The 21,578-nt window shown below is 45.3% G+C and overlaps 1 protein-coding gene across 11 annotated transcripts in view; it reads right to left on the reverse strand.

Annotated features, from left to right (window-relative positions):
* Positions 1-21,578, reverse strand: part of CCDC88A (coiled-coil domain containing 88A) — a 248,647-nt gene that overhangs the window by 185,905 nt on the left and 41,164 nt on the right. For all 11 annotated transcript variants that reach the window (XM_014573127.3, XM_014573125.3, XM_014573124.3 and 8 more), the window contains exon 4: positions 5,399-5,507. In XM_014573127.3, the coding sequence (XP_014428613.1) occupies positions 5,399-5,507 (109 nt within the window). The remainder of the gene's footprint in view (positions 1-5,398; positions 5,508-21,578) is intronic.

Below are 21,578 nucleotides of genomic sequence, written 5' to 3' on the forward strand. Positions count from 1 at the left end.
AAATAATTTAAGCTATTGACGATTCATTCATTTCATGTATGAAACTAACTGGGTAGAAATACTGAAAGGTTCTATTCTTTCCAGGTCAAAAGCCAAAATTCAATACAGTAAACTCACTTAAAGCCAATCCAGTTAAGGTTGTTTCATCTTGTGTCACTGTTCTATTTAGAGAACATGCTTATTTGAAACCAAACATTGTGCAACTTTAAAGTCCTCCTTCCTCTCCTCTGGGTGGAGAGCAAAGGAAGGGAGGGAGAGAGGGAAGAGTCTGGGTTGAAGGTGGGGATAATTCTGACTGGAGGCACTAGAATGGAGTGAAGTGACAGCCTATGGTGAAAGTAAGAGATGGGCTATAGCAGGGTGATTGAGGACAGCCATTGCATGAAGGTGGGGGTTAAATATGTGGGAAATGTAAAAAGGAGAGGGCAAGAACCAAGATGTGAAGGCTAGGGTAAGGCTTGAGGCTGGATTGTGGTAGCAAAGTTTGCATGTCTCTCTCAGTGGTCCTTTCTCCCAACAGTTTTCCTCCCCACACCTCACTCCAGTACCTTTACTACTGCACTTGAAGTTATGAAAAATAGTGAGGTAAAGGGTATATAATTAAAGGCTACATAATTAAAGTTTTTAAAATGTTTTGTAAACATTACAGTACCAAAGTAGAAAATCCAGCTTTCAAAAAATGTATTTATGAAATATAACTTTGGATGGAGGAGGTGGGGGAGGGGAGATGCAGGGGCAACTCCACTGACTGCTACATCCAGGTTAAATATGGCTCATAAAGGTGCCAAGTACGCACTTCTGTTCAAGCTCCCAACCAGGTCTTGAATATTTAACAATAAAGACAAATAACCACTGCCAAGACAAACCCAATTCAAGAGTATTCTGAGGAGATTGATGCTAGTCCAATTTGTTCTCTGCGGGCTGAGTGGAGGACTCAATTAAGCATGTGTCACAGGGTGGTCTTTCCTTCTCTCCCCTTAGGTGGTAGGAACCCATGTCCCAGGGCTGCCTGGGTCTACAGCCCGCCCCGCATGTTCCACCACAAGCTATAGTCTGGGCCTTACCCTCAGAGCTAGATGGCCACATGGCCAGAGATAGTCACGTAAAGTAGCTTGCCGGCCCTTTAAGCAGGGCGGGAGGGCCTGAGGCCAAGAGTCACTACTGAAGTCAATCGCTGTCCCATTACAGCAGAGCTGGGCGCCCCACTAGCCCCCGCCCATCTCTCTATACAAAGTTAATGACTGGCCCTTTAATGCAGGACCTGATGGCCCACTGGCCAGAGTCCCTATAAAAAGTCAGTGGCTGGCTCTTTAAAGCAGGGCTGAAGGGCCTGCAAAGGCAAGCCTGAGGTGGGCCATGCCCTGGTAGGGGGACCCGAGCCCCCTCTACTTCACCAGGTCCCAGCCCAGGGCCCTGTGAATGATAGGAAGGCCCACCACTCCCTCGGCAGGGAATCCACCCGAAACGCACTGAGGATCTCTGGGTGGGAGAGGCTACTCCTGCCCCTCTCTGGGCCACTTCCAACCTGTCCCAGCAGGCTGCCTTCCTAGATGCTCACAGGGTCTCCTAGCTCCTTGGGGCTACTTCTCCCTGGTATTCAGCGATGGGTATGTCCCCAATAGCACTAGGGCTTCTGCTGCCTTCCCCTCGGATGGCTGGCTGGCACTGGTCAGGAGCTCTCCTGTGCAGTCCTTCCTCTCCGGCAGTCAGCCCAGACTGAGCCTCTCCCCAGGCTTTTATAGCTGGGCTGCAGTCTGAGCATGCCCGGCAAGGCTGCAGGGGCAGGGCTCCTTTTGCCAGGGTAACCTGGCTAAACCCCGTGAATTCAGTGCGGGGCTGGCTCACCCGTCACAGCATGGCTTCAAATACTACATTTTGTTTCTGAATAAATACTTTCATCCCAGCCAAGAAGTACTGGGTTTACTATGGCAACAACGACACAGTCACACCGGGCCCATGCTTGGAAGGGGTTCATAACGACTACATGAAGGCCCACAAATTTACTTGGCACTGGGCCCGCAAAAGGTTAATTTGGCAGTGTGTGCTGTGTTCCCCAAGTGTACCCTTCAACCAGGCAGATGACTGGTCTCCCCAGGACCCCGAGAGGTTGGGGAGGAGGGAATATTCTGTGACTAACTGGAGCAGGCAGGCATTTGTGTGATCTGCTGCTCAGAGGCCAGCAAAGATATCTGCATTGGGTGCTGGAGAAAGATGTTGTACCTGGGTCCCATGTCGAGCCCAACCCCACAGAACTTCCACATGGAGAACTTTTCAGGCTTACGGGTGGGAGTGTTGTTGGCCCACAGCTTCACCAGAGCTCTGGGACTTGCTGATGTTCACTTATCTAGTCACAACTACAAGTCAAACCACACTAAATTCACAAACAAAAAAGGGAAATCAAAACAATCTCTAGAAGTGTTTTTTCAAGTTGGGAAAGTTCAACAAGCCAGACATTTCACCCTCTTCCACGCTCTGACTACATCGCATCAACCAAGCTTCCTAATCATCATTGCTAAGTCTAGTATTTCTTTAAAATCGTATGAAACCTATATTGTATATCATGTATATACTGTCTTTTGTCTGGTAAAAAATTCCCTTCTATTAAAGCAAAGCAAAGCAAAGCAAAGCTATGACTGCAGGAATTAGCTCATCACTGGGTGCATCAAACACTTTTCACTGAGAACCACATGATAAAAGAAACACAAACAAAAAAAATCAAACAACAACAAATTTAAGTACCGTATTTTCCGGCGTATAACACGACCTTTTACACTAAAAAACATCCCCCAAAAATGGGGGGGTCGTGTTATACGCCGCGCATACGTACCTGGTCCCTGACACGGTGCTTGGGGCTGGTCCCAGGCACGTGGCGCCCGGTGAGCGCCGGCGGGAGGGGGGGGGAGCGGGAGCACCGGCCCCGGGCGCGTAGCGCTTGGCGGGGGGAGCGCCAGCCCTGGGCACGCGGCGCTTGGCGGGGGAGCGCCAGCCCCGGGCGCGCGGCGCTTGGCCGGGGAGCGCCGGCCCTGGGCACGCGGCGTTTGGCGTGGGGAGCACCGGCCCCGGCGCGCAGCGCTTGGAGGGGGCACCAGCCCTAGGCGCGTGGCTATGGGGGGGCCGCCCCCGGGTGTGCAAGTGTCCCTGCCCCTCCCGGTGCCTGGCGGGAGAATGGCCACGCCCCCTGGCGCCCGGCAGGGGGATAGCCACGTTCTATAAGTGGGTGGGAGGATTGCATGGCCTAAAGGACAAGATGTGTGACTTTGGATCAAAAGATTGAGGGTTTGAGTCTATTTGCAGTTGTATTTACCTATCTTTGTCTGTGCTTCTGGATCCTGCTGTCCTTGGTCTGGAAAGGTTCTCTATAACAATATGGCTTTTCTGTAACCCTATTGGAAGCCCTGTAACTATTCAGTAGGTCTAAAGCAGTGGTCTCCAACCTTCTGTAAGTGGGTGGGTAGAAAAGACCCCATCATGTCTCCAACAAGAAGAAGGAAATTTGAAGCCAGTTTTAAGCTGAAAGTTGTAAAGTTTGCCAAGGAACATAATAACTGTGCTGCTGCAAGGCAATATGGAGTAACAGAAAAGATGGTCCGAGACTGGAAAGCAAATGAAGATGCATTAAAGAGTATGCCAAGTAGTAAGTGTGCATTCAGAAGAGGCACCCCACATTGGTCAGAACTTGAAAAGCACGTAGCAGACATGGTGCATGAGCATCGTCAAAATGGTTATGTAGTGACACGAAACAAAATACGTATGTTTGCACTTCAGTGGGGCAAATCTAACCCAGATCACAGCAAAGGATTTAAGGCCACTGTATCCTGGTGTACTAGATTCATGGAAAGGCATAATCTGGTACTGAGGCAAAAGACCAAAATTGCACAAAAATTACCTGCAGATCTCGACGGAAAAGTAAGTCTTTTCCATCGATATGTAATACAACAGTGCAAGAAACATGGCTATGCGTTAAGTCAGATCGGAAATATGGATGAAACTCCTATGAATTTTGATATGGTTGGAAATAAAACTGTTAATCCAAAAGGTGCAAAAATAGTGTTAATTAAAACAACAGGACATGAGAAGTCCAGTTTTACAGTGGTACTAGCATGTACAGCTGATGGCGCCAAACTAAGACCAATGATTATTTTTAAAAGAAAAACAATGCTGAAAATCAAGTTCCCTGTTGGAGTTTTTGTGCATGTGAATAAAAAAGGCTGGATGGATGAAGAAGGGGTAAAGCTATGGCTTGATAATGTATGGAGTAGGCGACCAGGTGGACTTCGTGAAGAACGTAGCCTACTGGTGTGGGATATGTTCAGGGCTCATTTAACTACCAGCACAAAGAAAAGGCTGGCAAGAATAAACACAGATGCGGCAGTTATTCCTGAAGGATTGACATCATTGGTACAGCCACTGGATGTGTGCCTAAACAAGTCATTTAAAGATCGCATTCGAGAACAGTGGAATGAGTGGATGGTTAGTGGCGAAAAGTCATTCACAAAAGGAGGAAACATGCGTGCGCCACAATTGGATGTTTTGTGTAACTTTGTCATAAAAGCCTGGAATGATATTGGTGCAGAAACAGTAATCAAGTCTTTCAAGAAGTGTGGCATATCAAATTCTTTGGATGGTATGGAGGACGACTTCTTGTGGCAAGATGAAGGGGAAGCCAAAGCTGAAGCCACACCATCCGAGTCGGAATTAGATCCATATGATGACTGTCTTACAAATGTACCACAAGATGTCATTGATGAACTTATGATGTCAGAGGATGAACATGATGAGGATTTTGAAGGATTTTAAGTACCTGCAAGTCAAAACCATTTTAATTAAAATGATTTAAATCAAATCTGATGTTATTAAATGGTGTTGCCTCAGAAGGGGGGGTAGTCTTATACGGCGAGTATAGGCCAAAACCTATGTTTTAACTGGAAAATTAGGGGGTCGTCTTATACGCCCAGTCGTCTTATACGCCGGAAAATACGGTAGTTCATATAACAGTGATAAAAATGTAATGAAATTTGTAATAAACCAGGGGCAATTTGCAGACTTTGATTTCATATGTCATATTTATGCCTCATTTCACAAAATGTATGTGTATTCAGAGACTACTGATCGACTTTAAATAATTTATAGGAGAGCAATTCAAAACACTGAATAATCTTCTATATGGGCAATCATTATTCAAATTTTAGTTGTTTTCATGTCCCCTTCTTTCTTTAAAATATACTCACCAGAACCAGGCTTACACTCAACAGTGGTAAATGTTGACCAAGAGATAAACTTGAAAAAATAACCTCGTACTTGTGATTTTAATTGCTCATTTGCTTTTCATCTCTGAAAATTTAGTGAGAATTTATTAAAACATCTACATAAAAGGCAGCTAGAGAAAAAAATTACTTACCTGATAATAAGATTTTATTTGTCTGACCAAAATAGACAAATTTTGAATCCTAAGTGAAGCATCATTGTTGACTTTCTTATTTACTCTCTGATTGGTTGATTTAGGGTTGCTGCAAGAAAAAAGGAAAATAAAATTACTAAAAGTATTACACGGAAACATTCATATTTTCGTGATCTTTCTCTAAACAAGTAGAAATATACAAATGACTGTCAAATCCAAAAAATCAGAAACATCCAGTACAATTACTAATTACTGTGAGTAATGGTACAAGTCCCAGACCAGTTAATATAGAGAGATGGAAGACAGAGGTTTGGATAAATGGGGTTCTACTATACATCAATTTACAATACTCTGCTGGAAAACTGTAGATATAAAGACCATAAGAACGTAAGAACATGAGAACGGCCATACTGGGTCAGACCAAAGGTCCATCTAGCCCAGTATCCTGTCTACCGACAGTGGCCAGCACCAGGTGCCCCAGAGAGGGTGGACCGAAGACAATGATCAAGCCATTTGTCTCCTGCCATCCCTCTCCAGCCTCTGACAAACAGAGGCCAAGGACACCATTTTATCCCCTGGCTAATAGCCTTTTATGGACCTAACCTCCATGAATTTATCCAGCTTCTCTTTAAACTCTTTTATAGTCCTAGCCTTCACAGCCTCCTCTGGCAAGGAGTTCCACAGGTTGACTACACAATGTGTGAAGAAGAACTTTCTTTTATTAGTTTTAAACCTGCTACCCACTAATTTCATTTGGTGTCCTCTAGTTCTTCTATTATGGGAACTAATGAAGAACTTTTCTTTATCAGCCCTCTCCACACCACTCATGATTTTACAGACCTCTATCATATCCCCCCTCAGTCTCCTCTTTTCTAAACTGAAAAGTCCCAGTCGCTTTAACCTCTACTCATATGGGACCCGTTCCAAGCCCCTAATCATTTTAGTTTCCTGTTTCTGAACCCTTTCCAAGGCCAAAATAGCTTTTTTGAGGTGAGGAGACCACATCTGTACACAGTATTCAAGATGTGGGCGTACCATAGTTTTATACAGGGGCAGTAAGACATTCTGAGTCTTATTTTCTATCCCTTTCCCAATAATTCCTAGCATCCTATTTGCCTTTTTGACCGCCACTGCATTCTGAGTGGAAGTTTTCAGAGAACTGTCCACGATAACTCCAAGATCTCTTTCCTGATTTGTCGTAGCCAAATTAGCCCCCATCATACTGTACGTATAGTTGGGGTTATTTTTCCCGATGTGCATTACTTTACACTTATCCACATTAAATTTCATTTGCCATTTTGTTGCCCAATTACTCAGTTTGGTGAGATCTTCTTGGAGTCCCTCACAGTCTGCTTCGGTCTTGACTATCCTAAACAGTTTGGTATCATCTGCAAACTTTACTACCTCACTGCTTACCCCTTTCTCCAGATCATTTATGAATAAGTTGAAAAGGATTGGTCCCAGGACTGACCCTTGGGGGACACCACTAGTTACCCATCTCCAATCTGAAAATTTACCATTTATCCCTACCCTTTGTTTCCTGTCTTTTAACCAGTTCTCAATCCAAGAAAGGACCTTCCCTCTTATCCCATGGCCATGTAATTTACACAAGAGCATTTGGTGAGGGACCCTGTCAAAGGCTTTCTGAAAATCCAAGTATACTATATCTACTGGATCCCCCTTGTCCGCATGTTTGTTAACCCCTTCAAAGAACTCTAACAGATTAGTAAGAGAGGATTTCCCTTTACAGAAACCATGTTGACTTTTGTCCAACAAATTATGTTCTTCTACATGCTTCACAATTTTATTCTTTACTATTGTTTCGACTAATTTGCCCGGTACTGAAGTTAGACTTACCGGTCTGTAATTGCCAGGATCGCCTCTAGAGCCCTTTTTAAATATTGGTGTCACGTTGGCTACCTTCCAGTCATAAGGTATGGAAGCCGATTTAAAGGATAGGTTACAAACCACAGATAATAGCTCAGCAATTTCCCATTTAAGTTCTTTTAGAACCCTTGGATGAACGCCATCCGGTCCCTGAGATTTGTTAACATTAAGTTTTTCTATTTGTTCCAAAACCTCCTCTAATGACACTTCAATCCGGGACAGTTCCTCAGATTCATCACCCACAAAGGACGGTGCAGATTCAGGAATCTCCCCAACGTCCTCAGCCGTGAAGACTGAAGCAAAAAATCATTTAGTTTCTCCGCAATGGCTTTATCGTCCTTGATTGCTCCTTTTATAGCTCGATCCTCTAGGGGACCCACAGGCTTTTTAGCAGGCTTCCTGCTTCTAATGTACTTAAAAAACATTTTATTTCTTTTTGAGTTTTTGGCTAGCTGTTCCTCAAAAAAATTTTTTTTTTGCTTTTCTTATTACATTTTTACACTTCATTTGACAGTGTTTATGTTCCTTTCTATTTATCTCACTAGGATTGGACTTCCACTTCTTAAAAGATGCCTTTTTGTCCCTTACTGCTTCTTTTACATGGTGGTTAAGCCACGGTGACTCTTTTTTAGGTCTCTTGCTATGTTTTTTAATTTGGGGTATACATTTAAGTTGGGCCTCTATTATGGTGTCTTTAAAAAGCTTCCATGCAGCTTTCAGGGATTTGGCTCTAGTCACTGTGCCTTTTTAATATCTGTTTAACTAACCTCCTAATTTTTGCGTAATTCCCCTTTTTGAAATTAAATGTCAGGGTGCTGGACTGCTGAGGTGTTCTTCCCACCACAGGAATGTTGAATGTTATTATATTATGGTCACTATTCCCAAGCGGTCCTGTAACGGTTATATCCTGGACCTGATCGTGCACTCCACTCAGGACTGAATTGAGAATTGCCCCTCCCCTTGTGGGTTCCTGCACTAGCTGCTCCAAGAAGCAGTCATTTAAGCCATTGAGAAATTTTATCTCCGCTTCTCTTCCTGAGGTGACATATATCCAGTCAATATGGGGGTAATTAAAATCCCCCATTATTATAGAGTTCTTTATTTTGGTAGCCTCTCCAATCTCCCTCAGCATTTCTATGTCAGTGTCGCTGTCTTGGTCAGGTGGTCGGTAATATATCCCTACTGCTAATTTCTTATTATTGGAGCATGGAATTTCTATCCATAGCGATTCTATGGAACATGTTGATTCACTTAATATTTTTATTTCATTTGATTCTACATTATCTTTCACATACAGTGCCACTCCGCCACCCACCCGGCCTGCTCTATCCTTTCTATATATTTTATATCCCGGTATGATTGTGTCCCACAGGTTTTCCTCATTCCACCAGGTTTCAGTGATGCCTATTATGCGTCTGGTTACACACACAGTTTTAATTAGACCTGTGATTATCTGCTAATCAAAGAAGCAGTTGACAGCCATTAATACTTGAATATCCCATTCTAATCCGTTTTTCCCATTGTTCCACTAAGATGTTTAAAATGTTGACTTCCGAATGAATTCTCACAGACAGAAAGAAAGAATGTAATGAATTACAAATTGTGGAATGGAAATAAAGAGATGCAAGGAGCCCCAGCACAAGGGTGGGCAAATTTTTTGGCCCAAGAACCACATCCGGGTATACAAACAGTATGGAGAGCCGGGAATGATCACAAAATTGAGGCTGAGATGTAGGAAGCGGTAAGGGCTCCGGCTGGAAGAGAATTTCTGGGGTGGGACCAGAAATTACTTCAGAGTATGGGAGAGGGCTCCAGGCTGGGGCAGGAGATTGGAGCACAAGAGGCAGGAAAGACCTCCGATGAGGGTATGCAGGTTCTCTGCTGGGGCTGGGGATGAAGGCTTAGGGGTATAGGAGGGTGCTCTAAGCAGGGACCAAGGATGGGGGGGGGGGGGGGAATTAGTGCTAGCGGAAGGGGCTAGGGTGTGGTGGAGAGGGCAGCTCATGAGTACAGGCTGCAGGTTGCACTTACCTCCACAAGTAGCTTCCACAAGCAGCGGCAGGTCTCCCTTCTGGTTGTCTCCTGTACGGAGGCATGACCAGGAGGCTCTGTGCCCCCATGCCACAGGTGCTGCCCCTGAAGCTCAGCCAATGGGAGCAGCTGGGGGCGGTTCTCGGTATGGGGGCAGAGCACAGAACCCTCTGGCTGCTCCCAGGAGCCGGAGGGGAGGACATACCACTGTTTCTAGGAACTCTAGGAGCTTTGGAGCAGAGCAAGCCCCAAAAACCTGCTTCCTAGTAGGAGGTCAAGGACTGGATTAAAATGGCTGACAAGCTGAATGCAGCCTGTGGGCAAACATTTGCCTGCCCCTGCCCTAACATATGCAATAGACTCAATCTATGAAAGTAACAAAGTGTGTGACCCTCTTCAAATGCTTCCAAAGATGTACAAACAAGGGAACCCAGTCAGACCTATCATATCTGACCAAGGCACTCTTACTGAAGGAATATCAGGCCTCACAGAAACCATACTCAAACCTCTCACCACAGAAAGAGCCAGATTCCTCCAAAATATAACTGATTTCCTCCAGAAACTCAACATTAACAACCTTCCTAAAAACACAAACATTCTCAAGTATGTCTCCTCAGAAGAGAAACACTAACATCCTTCACAATAATATTATCATTGCTAGAGATGCGAAGGACTTGTCGACTATCCGATAAGCAAATGCTTATCACTTCCTAGTCACTTCTTCCCTGTTGCTGCCTCTATCAGAAAGAGGCTGCAAAGGGAGAGAGAGAAGGGGGTACTTCAAAGCGGCAGTGTATGTGGAGCCTGGGGCCAGACCCTGGGCTCCATGCAGCGCTGCTGCTTTGAAACGCCGCATGAAGCCTGAGGCCAGCTTGGATGTCCCCAGGCTGCATGTGGCGTTTCAAAGCAGCAGTGCCACGTAGAGCCATCCCAGGCTCCATGCGGCTCTGCTGCTTTGAAATGCTTCAAGGAGCCTGATGCCAGTCTCCCCACGGCATTTCAAAGCGGCAGCACTGCAGAGAGTCCAGGGACAGCAGGGGACTCCCAATTTAACATCCCTAAGCATTGCCAACCTTAAATATAAGCAAAACAATGGACAACACCCAGATATCCATCCCAAAGACATTGCCAAACTCATCCCATTCCATCCTCAACTCTAGCAATTTCACATTCAGCAACAAAACAAACATTTTTCCAAACCATGGATACTAGGATGGATGCTCAACAATGCTAACTAGTTCTTCCACCCAGAGAAGCGAAAAAACAGATTGACAGAGCCAGACAAGTACCCAGATATCAGCTCTCTCAAGATAGGCCCAACAAAGAAAACAACAGGACCACCACATGTCATCACCTACAGCCTTCAATTTAAATCCCTCCAATGCATTGTCAACAATCTACAACCTATCCTGGAAAATGACCCCTCACTCTCACAAGGGGTCAGACAGGCCAATCACCACCTACAGACAACCCCCTAACCTCAAACAAATTCTTTCGAGAAACCACTCAGCACACCTCCATCATACTCGTCCACGAACCCACCTCTGCAATCAACTCCGGTTTCAACTCTGTCCACATATCTATACAAATGACATCATCACAGGATCTAACCACATAAACCACCACATCAGAGGGTCATATAACTGCACATCCACCAATGTGATCTATGGTATCAAGTGCCACCAATGTCCCTCTGACATGTATATTGGCCAAACTGGACAGTCTCTATGAGAAAGGATTAACGGACACAAATCAGATATTCAAAAAGATAACACACAGAAACCTGTCGGGGAACATTTTAACTTGCCTGGACACTCATTAATGGATCTCAGAGTTAACTGTATTACTGCAAGCCAATTTAAAAAACAGCTTGAAAGGGTGGCTGCAGAACTTATTTTAATTTATAAGTTTGATACTGCAACAGCGGTCTAAAGAAAGACTTTGCATGGATGGTCCCACTACATTCAACATTCTAATGACATAAAAAAACAAGCACAGAATACTTAAGAGCACTTAGTACTCACTTTATCAGCTTAATTTAGCATGAACACTCTAATTGACATTTCCCCCCCTTTTTTCCTTCTCTTCCCCCTCTCTCCATCCTCCTCTTTCTCTGCTAGTTATTTGAAAACTGGACTCCTTAACTCCCTTCATCTGAACAAGTGGGTTTTGCCCATGAAAGCTCATGATACCTTTTTGTTAGTCTCTAAGGTGCTGCAAGACTATGTTTTAAGTTTTTTCAGTTACAGACTAATATGGCTACCTCTTCTCAAACTTCTTGATGGTTCATCTTGAGAAAGAATTTATCAACAAATGTACCACACAAAAAAAAATCAAGAATATAACAGAGATATATCGATAATATTTTCATCCTATTTCTAGATGACCTAAAATCCTTCACAGATGTCCATCACAATTTCAACCACCATCACCCAACCATTAAACACTCTAGAACATTCTCACACTAACATCAGCTTCCTGGACACAATCATCTGCTTCATCAATGAAACCCTATAGACAACTATATGTAAGAACCCATGGACCACCATTCCTATCTTCCCAGATCCAGGAACCATCCCAAAAAACCCAGCACTAAGACACTACAAAATATGATTTAAAAAAAGCAGTCCAGGATATATACCTTAAACAGCTTCACCAAATAAGGCCACTCCACCAAAGTAGTAGATTCTATCATGGAATGGGTCACCCAAATCCTCCAAGAAAACTGACTTCAATACAGAAATAAAACCTCTGGAGACTGCACACTTTTAGTTGTCACCCACCACTTCGCTTTTTCATACTCCTGAGTTACACATCACAGTAACTTGTCAGTATACAAAGCCCATAAAAGGTATTCTCACCCCCACCTTGTCTCTCTAATATCAAGAGACCAACAGAGCTACAATAACACTGCCTATATCTTGACAGGAGCAGTCACAAGTGCAAAAGGGGGGACAAGAGCACTGGCATAAAATAGGATGCACAGAGTTCCTCACACAGGGTAAAGAGGAGCAAAAAACTGGGGAGACATGGAGCCCTACACTGAGGGAGAGAGAAGAATAAGGGCCATACTGAGCCCCTGGCATGCTGGTTGAGTGGAAATGTGAAGCACGTGGTACCCTTGATATGAAGATAATATGGGGGAACAAAAAGCCTTTGCCATGGGGGTAGAAGGGAGAGGGGAGAACACAAAATAATGGCATGGAACCACCACAAAGAAACACAGAGCCACAATATGTGGTGAAAGAAGAACTGGAAGAGGTGTTTGTGTGTATATGTTGGTAGGGGGACATAACGGGAGCACGTGGGGAGGAACCTGGGAGTATGAGAAGCCCTAAGCTGGTCTTCAGAAGCAACAAAGTATGTGTCTTCTGGTAGGAATTATTAATAAAACTAAATTATTGTAACTGTATTTTACAATTGTAATTGTAATTATTATATTATATTTTAATGTCACTACTGGTAGGTTTTCTTTTAATTTAACAAGTCTGCTATGTCAAAATACAAAATATTTAAAATTAAGGACTTTATTTTGCAAACACATAACTTAGCTTGCAGGAATAGTTCCACTGAGTTCACCAAGATTATCCATATGGTTATAAGTTAAGCATGTGCTTAACAGCAGGAGAGCCAGCAGCCTAGCCAGGACCAGGGTCAGCGGGGCTGGAGGAGCCCTATAGGAGTCCTGGGGCCAGGGACTGGAGAAGCCCAGCGGCTCATGACAGCGCAGAGCCAGCAGCTGGGGAATCCCAAGCACCTATGGCATTATGGGGCTAGCAGCCATAGAAGCGCAGGTGCCCATGGCAGTGCAGGGCTGGGGAAATTTGGCTGCACACAGCATCTCAAGCTTGGGCCATAGAATCCTCGCCGCCAAAGGCAGCCCAGAGCCTGCAGCAGCAGAGCAGGGAAGAGGGGGCCAGAAGCAGGGTGCCAGCTGGCTCGGGGCCCATGGAAGGGGATACCTCCCCTAGTCCAGCAAATTCTGTCAATGGTCCCAACTGTGCCAGACCAGGAGATCCAACCTGTAGTGGTCCCCGACAGAATTGCAAGTGGGCTTTGGATTAGGGGCTCCCCCTCGTCATCGTCCCCCCCGCAGCACTGGGAAGCCTGTGCTGGTGCTCCAGCCCCACTCCCACCCTCCTTTTTGTTCTCTGGGGCTTCTCACCACCTAGTCCTACTGGACTAGCTCCCTAGTCTCCCCCAGCCAAGGCACAGAGCTGAGAATCACAGCCCCCCTGAGAAGGAATGCAGACACTGAATCTCTTCAGGTCCAAGGAGAATGAAGTTTTGGGTCCAGCTTTCTGGGATACCACTCCGCAAACGAGATCAAAACCCCAAATGCTTTATTTAGATAAGCCACTTTTAACAATGAAAGGGGGAAATGTACACACTGATTGCTCCCCCGGGTAATAATTATTTACACTGGGTTTGGCTGAAAATAAAAGTGATTTTATTAAGTACAAGAGCAGGATTTAAGTGGTAATAGGTGAGAACAGGCAGAGCAAAGTAGATTACAAACTCAAAATGACCAAAAATGCTTAGCTACTTCCACACTAAAATTTCAGTACAAACTTATTACAAACATACCACAAACTCACCAAAAACTTTCTTTTCTGGCCAAGCCTTCTAAACCAGAGAAGTCACTTTTCCCAGGGGTCTCTGGTTTCCTTACTTGGGTGTGCCACACCAGCCAAGCCAAAGACAAAATACTCCTACTCTCCTATAGTTTTTAAAGATTCCCTTTTTGCATGGGAAGTCACCTGACCAGTTGGGGTGGACATGTGACTTCCCTAGACCAACAACTGCTAAGACTTAAAGACAAAAGAGATTGTTTAATAGTTAGTCATTATAAGACATTGAAGGTAACACCTGTGATGGCTTTCATTCACACATCTAAAAACCATAAAGCATTCCATATTCCATGTGTCTAATTTTACACACAAGAATGATACATACTCCAAAACAGATCCAGCAGATTATGACATGAAGACAGATAGGTTACATGAAACAATTTATCCAAAGTACTTTTGAGTTATGTGCATTCGTGTCCATAAGTCCATTTCATAAAGCACGGGGCAAGGGATCTGTCATACTCCCCTCCCCTTACACCCATTTTGTCATCATGGGTATTTGGCTGGTGGTCCTGGGAAAGGTCTGTGTTGAGCAGGGTGGGCTATGGTGGGCCGAAGTTTGAGAACCATTTCCTTATTCACATACATAAAAAATATAAGCCTAAAAGTAGGCTCGTAAATCCTATACTTAGCCATTTCACACTGGCATTTTAAAAAGTATCTAACCGATCAGAAACACAAGTCCAACTTTCTTCAAACTGCAAACCCTAGTGTAGTGTAGCCTCCCCCGCTTGCTGCCTCTGTTACAAAGGAAGCAAGGAGCTGGGAGGGGGGGAGAGTGTGTAGTCAACAGAATTAACCGATAAACCAGGCTTAGCAATTAATCATGTGTTCATCTACACATTGACGTCCCTACAGTTAACCAATTAACATTTTACATCCATTTTGCATTTCAAGCTGGATACAGTAATCACAAAAGTGACTAACTAGAAACAAGTGAATGGGTTTACTCTGAATGTGATTGGCAAGTATTAAGATTTGATAACCCCTTCCAGAGCCAAATTCATACAAAAATTTATGAGCCTCAAAAGATAGAATGCAAGCTCATTAAGGCTCAATCAAAATACAAGGGAAGCTTTGATGACAGAATAGAGGAAGAAACTATAGGATATAGCAAATATTATACGGATTCCTTAGAAAGAGGATATCTGCCCATCATTTGTAACTTGGATGAGTAAGTGCATTGGTTCATGAATGTGGAATTGAGAAACACATTAGGAAGAAATTTTGGGTGAGGTCTGAGCATCGCTTTTTGTCCCTGTAAAATATTGTGAAAGGAGTGTCAGCCATGAGTGCAGCAAGCTCACTAACTCTTCTCACTATGGTGATTGCTATGAGGAAAGCAACCTTCATTGAGAGATGTAAAAGCGAACAAATTGCCATTGGTTCAAACGGGCATCTCATCAACGTTATAAGGATAAGGTTCAAATCCCAAGAAGGCGGTGTTTACCTAAACGGAGGGAATACATTGTTGACTCCTTTCAAGAACTTTTTGTAGTCCAGTGAGCAAAGACTGTGTGTCCCTCTGTTTGGGTATGCTCACTTGAAATTGCCTCCCAGTGAACTTTAACTGAGGAGTTTCAAAGGTCCTCTTTGTTCAAGGACAGCAGATAACCTATCAACACCAAAGGAAAAATAATTCTATATGGACTCCCCCTGACGGTCGGAATTACAATCTGGATTTCTATATACAAAGATTCCGCAACAACGCACAGACTGACATTATTCGCAAACGACAACAAGCGACACACAATCTTAGCCGCGCTGAACACCATGCCATCCAGAGTCTCAAAAACAGCCTAGACATTATAATCAAACCAGCTGACAAAGGGGGTGCTGTGGTCATTATGAATAAGGCCGACTATAACCAGGAGGCAACCAGACAACTCTCGAATACCACATTTTACAAACCTCTCCCCTCTGATCCCACCTTGGAATACCAAAAGAAACTACACTGTCTCCTTAAAAGCCTCCTCACAGCTACTCGGGAACAAATCCACACAGAAACACCTTCTGACCCCCGACCAGAATTGTTCTGCTTCCCAAGATCCATAAACCTGGGCACCCCGGACGTCCCATCATCTCTGGTATTGGCATGATCACTACTGGTCTATCCAGCTATGTAGACTCTCTTCTCAAACCCTTCGCAACCAACACCCCCAGCTATCTCCGAGACACTACTGACTTCCTAAGGAAACTACAAAACATCGATAGCCTCCCCAATAACACCATCCTTGCCACCATGGATGTAGAAGCTCTATATACCAACATCCCACATGAAGACGGATTACAAGCAATTAGAAACACTATCCCAGAGGACACCACTGCCAACCTGATAGCAGACCTAGGTAACTTTGTTCTCACCCACAATTATTTCCAGTTTGAGAACAACTTATACCTCCAGATCAGCGGCACAGCCATGGGTACATGCATGGCCCCACAGTATGCTAACATCTTTATGGCTGACCTAGAACAACGTTTCCTCAACTCCCGTCCTCTTTCACCCCTTCTCTACCTACGGTACATCGATGACATCTTTATGATCTGGGCGCATGGCCAAGAAACACTGGAGATATTCCACAGAGATTTCAACAACCTACACCCCACCATTAACCTCAGCCTGGACCATTCTACACGAGAGATCCGCTTCCTGGACACCACCGTACAAATCAACAATGGAAAATTAGACACCACTCTCTACAGAAAACCCACCGACTCATACAGTTACCTACATGCTTCCAGCTCCCATCCAGAACACACCACACGATCCATCGTCTATAGCCAAGCTCTTCGATACAACCGCATCTGCTCTAATCCCACTGACAGAGACCAGAAGCTTCAGGATCTCTACCAAACATTTATAAAACCTCAACTACACACCCGGAGAAATAAAAAAGCAAATTGAAAGAGCCAGACGAATACCTAGAAACCATCTACTTCAAGACAGACCCAAGAAAACCAACAATAGAACACCACTTGTCATCACCTACAACCCCCAACTTAAACCTGTCCAACACATTATCAATAAACTACAGCCTATACTGGAACAGGATACCATACTCCAAGAGGCTCTGGGAGACAGACCCATAGTCTCCTATAGACAACCACCTAACCTCAAGATGATTCTTACCAACAACCACAGGACATACCACACGAATACCAACCCTGGTACCTTCCCTTGCAACAAACCCCGTTGCCAGCTTTGTCCACATATTCATTCTGCTGATACCATTATTGGACCTAACCAAGTGAGTTATAAGATGAAGGACACATATTCCTGCGCATCCAGAAATATAATTTATGCTATCGTGCCGAAAGTGTCCGTTTGCTATGTACATTGGACAAACATCTCAGACACTTCGCCAAAGGATTAATGCCCACAAAACAGATATCAGACAAGATCACAAAGAAAAAACAATTTCTTGCTATTTTAACCAGAAAGGACACTCTCTCAATGACTTGACTTCACCTGCATTCTGCTACAAAGACCTTTTACATCTGCACTTGAAAGGGAATCCTCTGAACTGTCATTCATGTTAAAATTCGACACTTTCCGGGAAGGAATGAACAAATACTCAAACTATCTTACCCATTACCAAGATAGCTTCCCCAATTATCACCTCTAATACCATTAGCTCACAGACATCCCACTCTCCCCACCTCTAATATCATCAATTCACAGACACTTACCTTCCTTCCTTCCCCCCCCGCACCTCCCTCCTGTTTTGAAATGTGATTTGTCCTTTTCATATGTGTTCATTTTTTTTAATTGTATCCTTTGGTATATATGGTTGTGACTATTTTCTTCCACTATTTGATCTGAGGAAGTGGGTCTGGCCCACGAAAGCTCATCATCTAATAAACCATCTTGTTAGTCTTTAAAGTGCTACATTGTCCTGCATTTTGCTTCAGCTACCCCAGACTAACACGGCTACATTTCTATCACTATTCAGCAGATAATCTAGCATCTTTGGTAGAGGCACTGAGCATGGTGACAGTGAATTGTTTGTGACCCACAGAACAAAACTTTGCCACTATTGAGCTTAAGTTTTTCTGGTGCTTGATTTGCAACTGTTCATGATTAACTACTGGACCTTTTTCAAATAGGTAGAATTGAATGTACCTAGCCCTGAAAGACTCAGGCTTTGAGATGAAACCTGTGGATGTCTGGGTGCAGGATTCGGCCTTTGTCCTATGATAGAAGGTTCAGAACTTGTGGAAAATTAAGCAGAGGTTTCTAGAATATGGATTTTGGGGTGTTTCTGGGATTGTGAATTTTTTTTTAGAAGAGCTAAGCTTTGAAGCATTATTCTGGTTTTATGTTCTCCATTATATTCTATTCTTGTGACTTCATGTTTAAAAGTTTGACAATGTGCCTAGAACCTGGAATAGGCATAGCTATACATTTTAAATCATAATAAGGAAACATGAAAATGTTTAATCGTTATACATTTTAAAAATGTAAACAACTAAATCAAGGAAAAGTGCAAGAAAGATTTCTATTTATAAAAAAACCCAAATAAATGACGTTACTCACCTCAATAGTAACTAACGTTCTTCAAGATAAGTGTCCCTATGGGTGCTCCACATTAGGTTAGTGCGCCGCTGTGCCTCAGAGAAGAGATCTGATAGCAGTGTCCATGGGGCCACACACGTGGCACCAGCCGCTACGTGCTGTTAGGCTGCAGGCATCATGCATCCATGAGCCCCCACCCCTCCCAGCTCCTCAGTTCCTTTTCTACCCCAAAACGATGCCTTGAGAAGGCCAAGATCCCAAAGTAGAGGGGAGGAAGAGAGGGTTGTGGAGCATGCATGGGGACACTCATCTTGAAGAACATCAGTTACTATCGAGGTGATTCCCTCCCCCTTCCTCTCCCCCCCCCTCCTTCTCTCAAAGAGGAGATTGAGAGAGAGGGGGGTCCACATGGGTGCTCCTCATTAGGTGACTACAAAGCTATTTCCCTTTTGGGAAGTAGGGTCTTTGGATCTGGCAGAAAAATGGTGGAACTAACCACCTTAGCTAGTTTCGGGTTGGAAAGAGGTCCCCGAGTAAGTGCGTAGTGCTTTGAAAATGTGTGGTTAGAGCAGTGTTTCCCAATTTTATTTGACCGAGGAACCCTTTTCAGCTTTTCAGAATTTTAAGGAACCCCTAGGCTTGTCAAGCCAAAAAAAAAAAAAAGGTAGGAGGTGGGGGAGGGACCCACCAATTCATGAAAATCATATTCCTTCCCCAAGACACACACATACCCCCCCATCTCCCTTCAGTGAGGCCTCATCTGCTCTGTTCCCCTCCTCTCCATCACTTGCTATCCCCAGCCCTTATACCTGTCTCAACCTAATGAGAGTGAGGTGTGGGGTGGGAATGCAGGATTTGGGTGTGGGAAGGGGTGAGAAGTACAAGCTCTGGGAGGGAATTTGGATGCAGGAGAAGGGGCTGTTGGCTCAGGGAGGGGGCTCTAGGCTGGGGAGTGTAGAGCTCAGGTGGAAGGTTGGGGTGCTGAGCAAGCCAGGGCTTGTGCATGTGAGGGTGCACGAGTTTGGGCTGGATATGTGAGGGACTCAGGGCTAGAAGTTTGAAAGTATGATGGGCTCAGGACACAGATTTGTGATGTGTGGATGGTGGAGGAATGTTGTGGCAGAAGACTGAGGATGTGGGGATGCAGGAGTTCGGGGATGTAAGAGGCTCAGGACGGGGGCTCCAGTGTATGATAGGCTCAGATTTGGGGTCATGTGGTGCAGGAGTTATGATGATGCAGTGAAATGGGGGTTTGGTCCCAATTGGGGGCTTGTTGGCCTGGCTTCATTTTTAAACAAAATATTATGTCAAACTCAAAAGGTTTTAGCATTGTCTTTATATATGAGAGGGGTGAGGAACCTGTTTTGAGTCAAAGGTCACTGACCCACAGAAAAGTCAGTTGGGGCCACACAAGTGAGATGCAAAAAAACAACAACAAAAAATCTCCTCCAAAAACCGCCAAGCCTCACTAATGTGGTCCCAAATGTGCTGGTGGGGGTAGGGAACAGAGTGTTAGTGGGTGCTGGGGCTGGAGAGAGGGTGCTGCTGGGTGGAAGGATGATGGCCTAGGTGGGAGGGTGCTGGGGCAAGGTGCTGTGACAGGCAGGTGGGAGGGTGCTGGGGTCAGGGACATGGTCCTGCTGGGCACTAGGGTGACTGCCAGGGTGCTGGGACAAGGAACAAGATGCTGCTGGGTGCTAGCATGGATAGCAGGGTGCTGGGGCTGGGGCTGGGGCTGGGGCCAGGGCCGGGGCGGTGCTGAGTCCTGGGGTGTGAAGCAAGGTGCTGGGGCCAGGGCGATGCTAGGGTGGATGGCAGGGCTGCAAAGGAGCGGGATAGGGATGGGATGCAGGATCTGGGAGGGAGGAAGGGGACAAGGTCTGGGTGGTAGGTAGGGTGCTGAAGCAGTCTGGATGTAGGGTGTCTGGCTACGAGGGATTGTGTGAGAAGGGGACTTGGGTAGGAGTTGGACCTCCCTGATCTGGCACCCTCTAGACCTGACTGGTCCCAGATGAGGAATTTTTGGACCAGGGGAGGTCATTTCAGAGCTCCTGGTTCCCCACCCCCCGCTAGGCTTCTTTGCACCTCTATCCCCTGCAACCGAACTAAGCTGCCCATCCCTGCTGGTTCCCTGCACTTCCCCCGAAACCATCCCTCACAATCCAAGGGAGTGCAGCACCAGTTCCCTGCAGCCCCTCACAGCCCAGCTGAGCTGCCCATCTGTTCTATATGCCCTCCCGTGTCCACCTCAGCCCAGCTGAGCCCTGCACTGGTTCCCTGCATGCTTCCCCCACAGCACAGCTGATCCCCATTTCCCTGCACCTTGCCCCAAACCATGTAGACATGCTGAGCCAGTGCTGATTCCCTGCCCCTCCCTCCCCTTGGCTGTGTCTACACTGGCAGGATCTTGCGCCAAAGCGGCTGGTCTTGCACAAAAATTTGCTGCCTGTCTACACTGGCCGTGTGTTCTTGCGCAAGTACGCTAACATTCTCATGTATGAAATCAGGGCTTCTTCCGCAAGAACTACGATGCTCCCACTCAGGACTAAGCCCCTTTGAGCAATTATTCTTGCACAAGAGGCCAGTGTAGATAGGCAACATGAAATTCATGAGCAAGAAAGCCCTATGGCTAAAATGGCCATCAGCACTTTCTTGGGCAAGAGTGTCCACACTGCCATAGATGCTCTTGTGCAAAAGCACAGCTCGTACATGGAAGAGTGGATGTGTTCTTGCACAAGAAACAACCAGTGTAGACATAGCCTAAGAGTTTCCTCACATGAGCAAAATGAATTTTGTGTTGTGCACCAGTATTGAGTTCATATGGCTTGTTTGGATGTGCCACCCAAGTTATTAATAAATATTTTTAAACCTCTACAAACCTGCCCTGCGTCTCTCTTCTGATGGTGGTCCCTCCACTGCAGGTGTCTGCCCTTCTGCTTCACCCCCAGAATCCCCTGGCACCTGCACGTTCGCTTACCCCTGCACCCTCCTGGTGCCTCCCCCTTCCCTCACTGCCCCTGCCCCCTTTGCTCCATTTTTCCCTGATGCCCACCCCTCACCACCCTCTGCCCCCATTCCCCTCATGCCCCTGTGCCCTCTCACATGACTTGCTCCA

Source organism: Pelodiscus sinensis, chromosome 3 (genome assembly GCF_049634645.1).
Source record: "Pelodiscus sinensis isolate JC-2024 chromosome 3, ASM4963464v1, whole genome shotgun sequence".
NCBI lineage: Eukaryota > Metazoa > Chordata > Testudines > Trionychidae > Pelodiscus > Pelodiscus sinensis.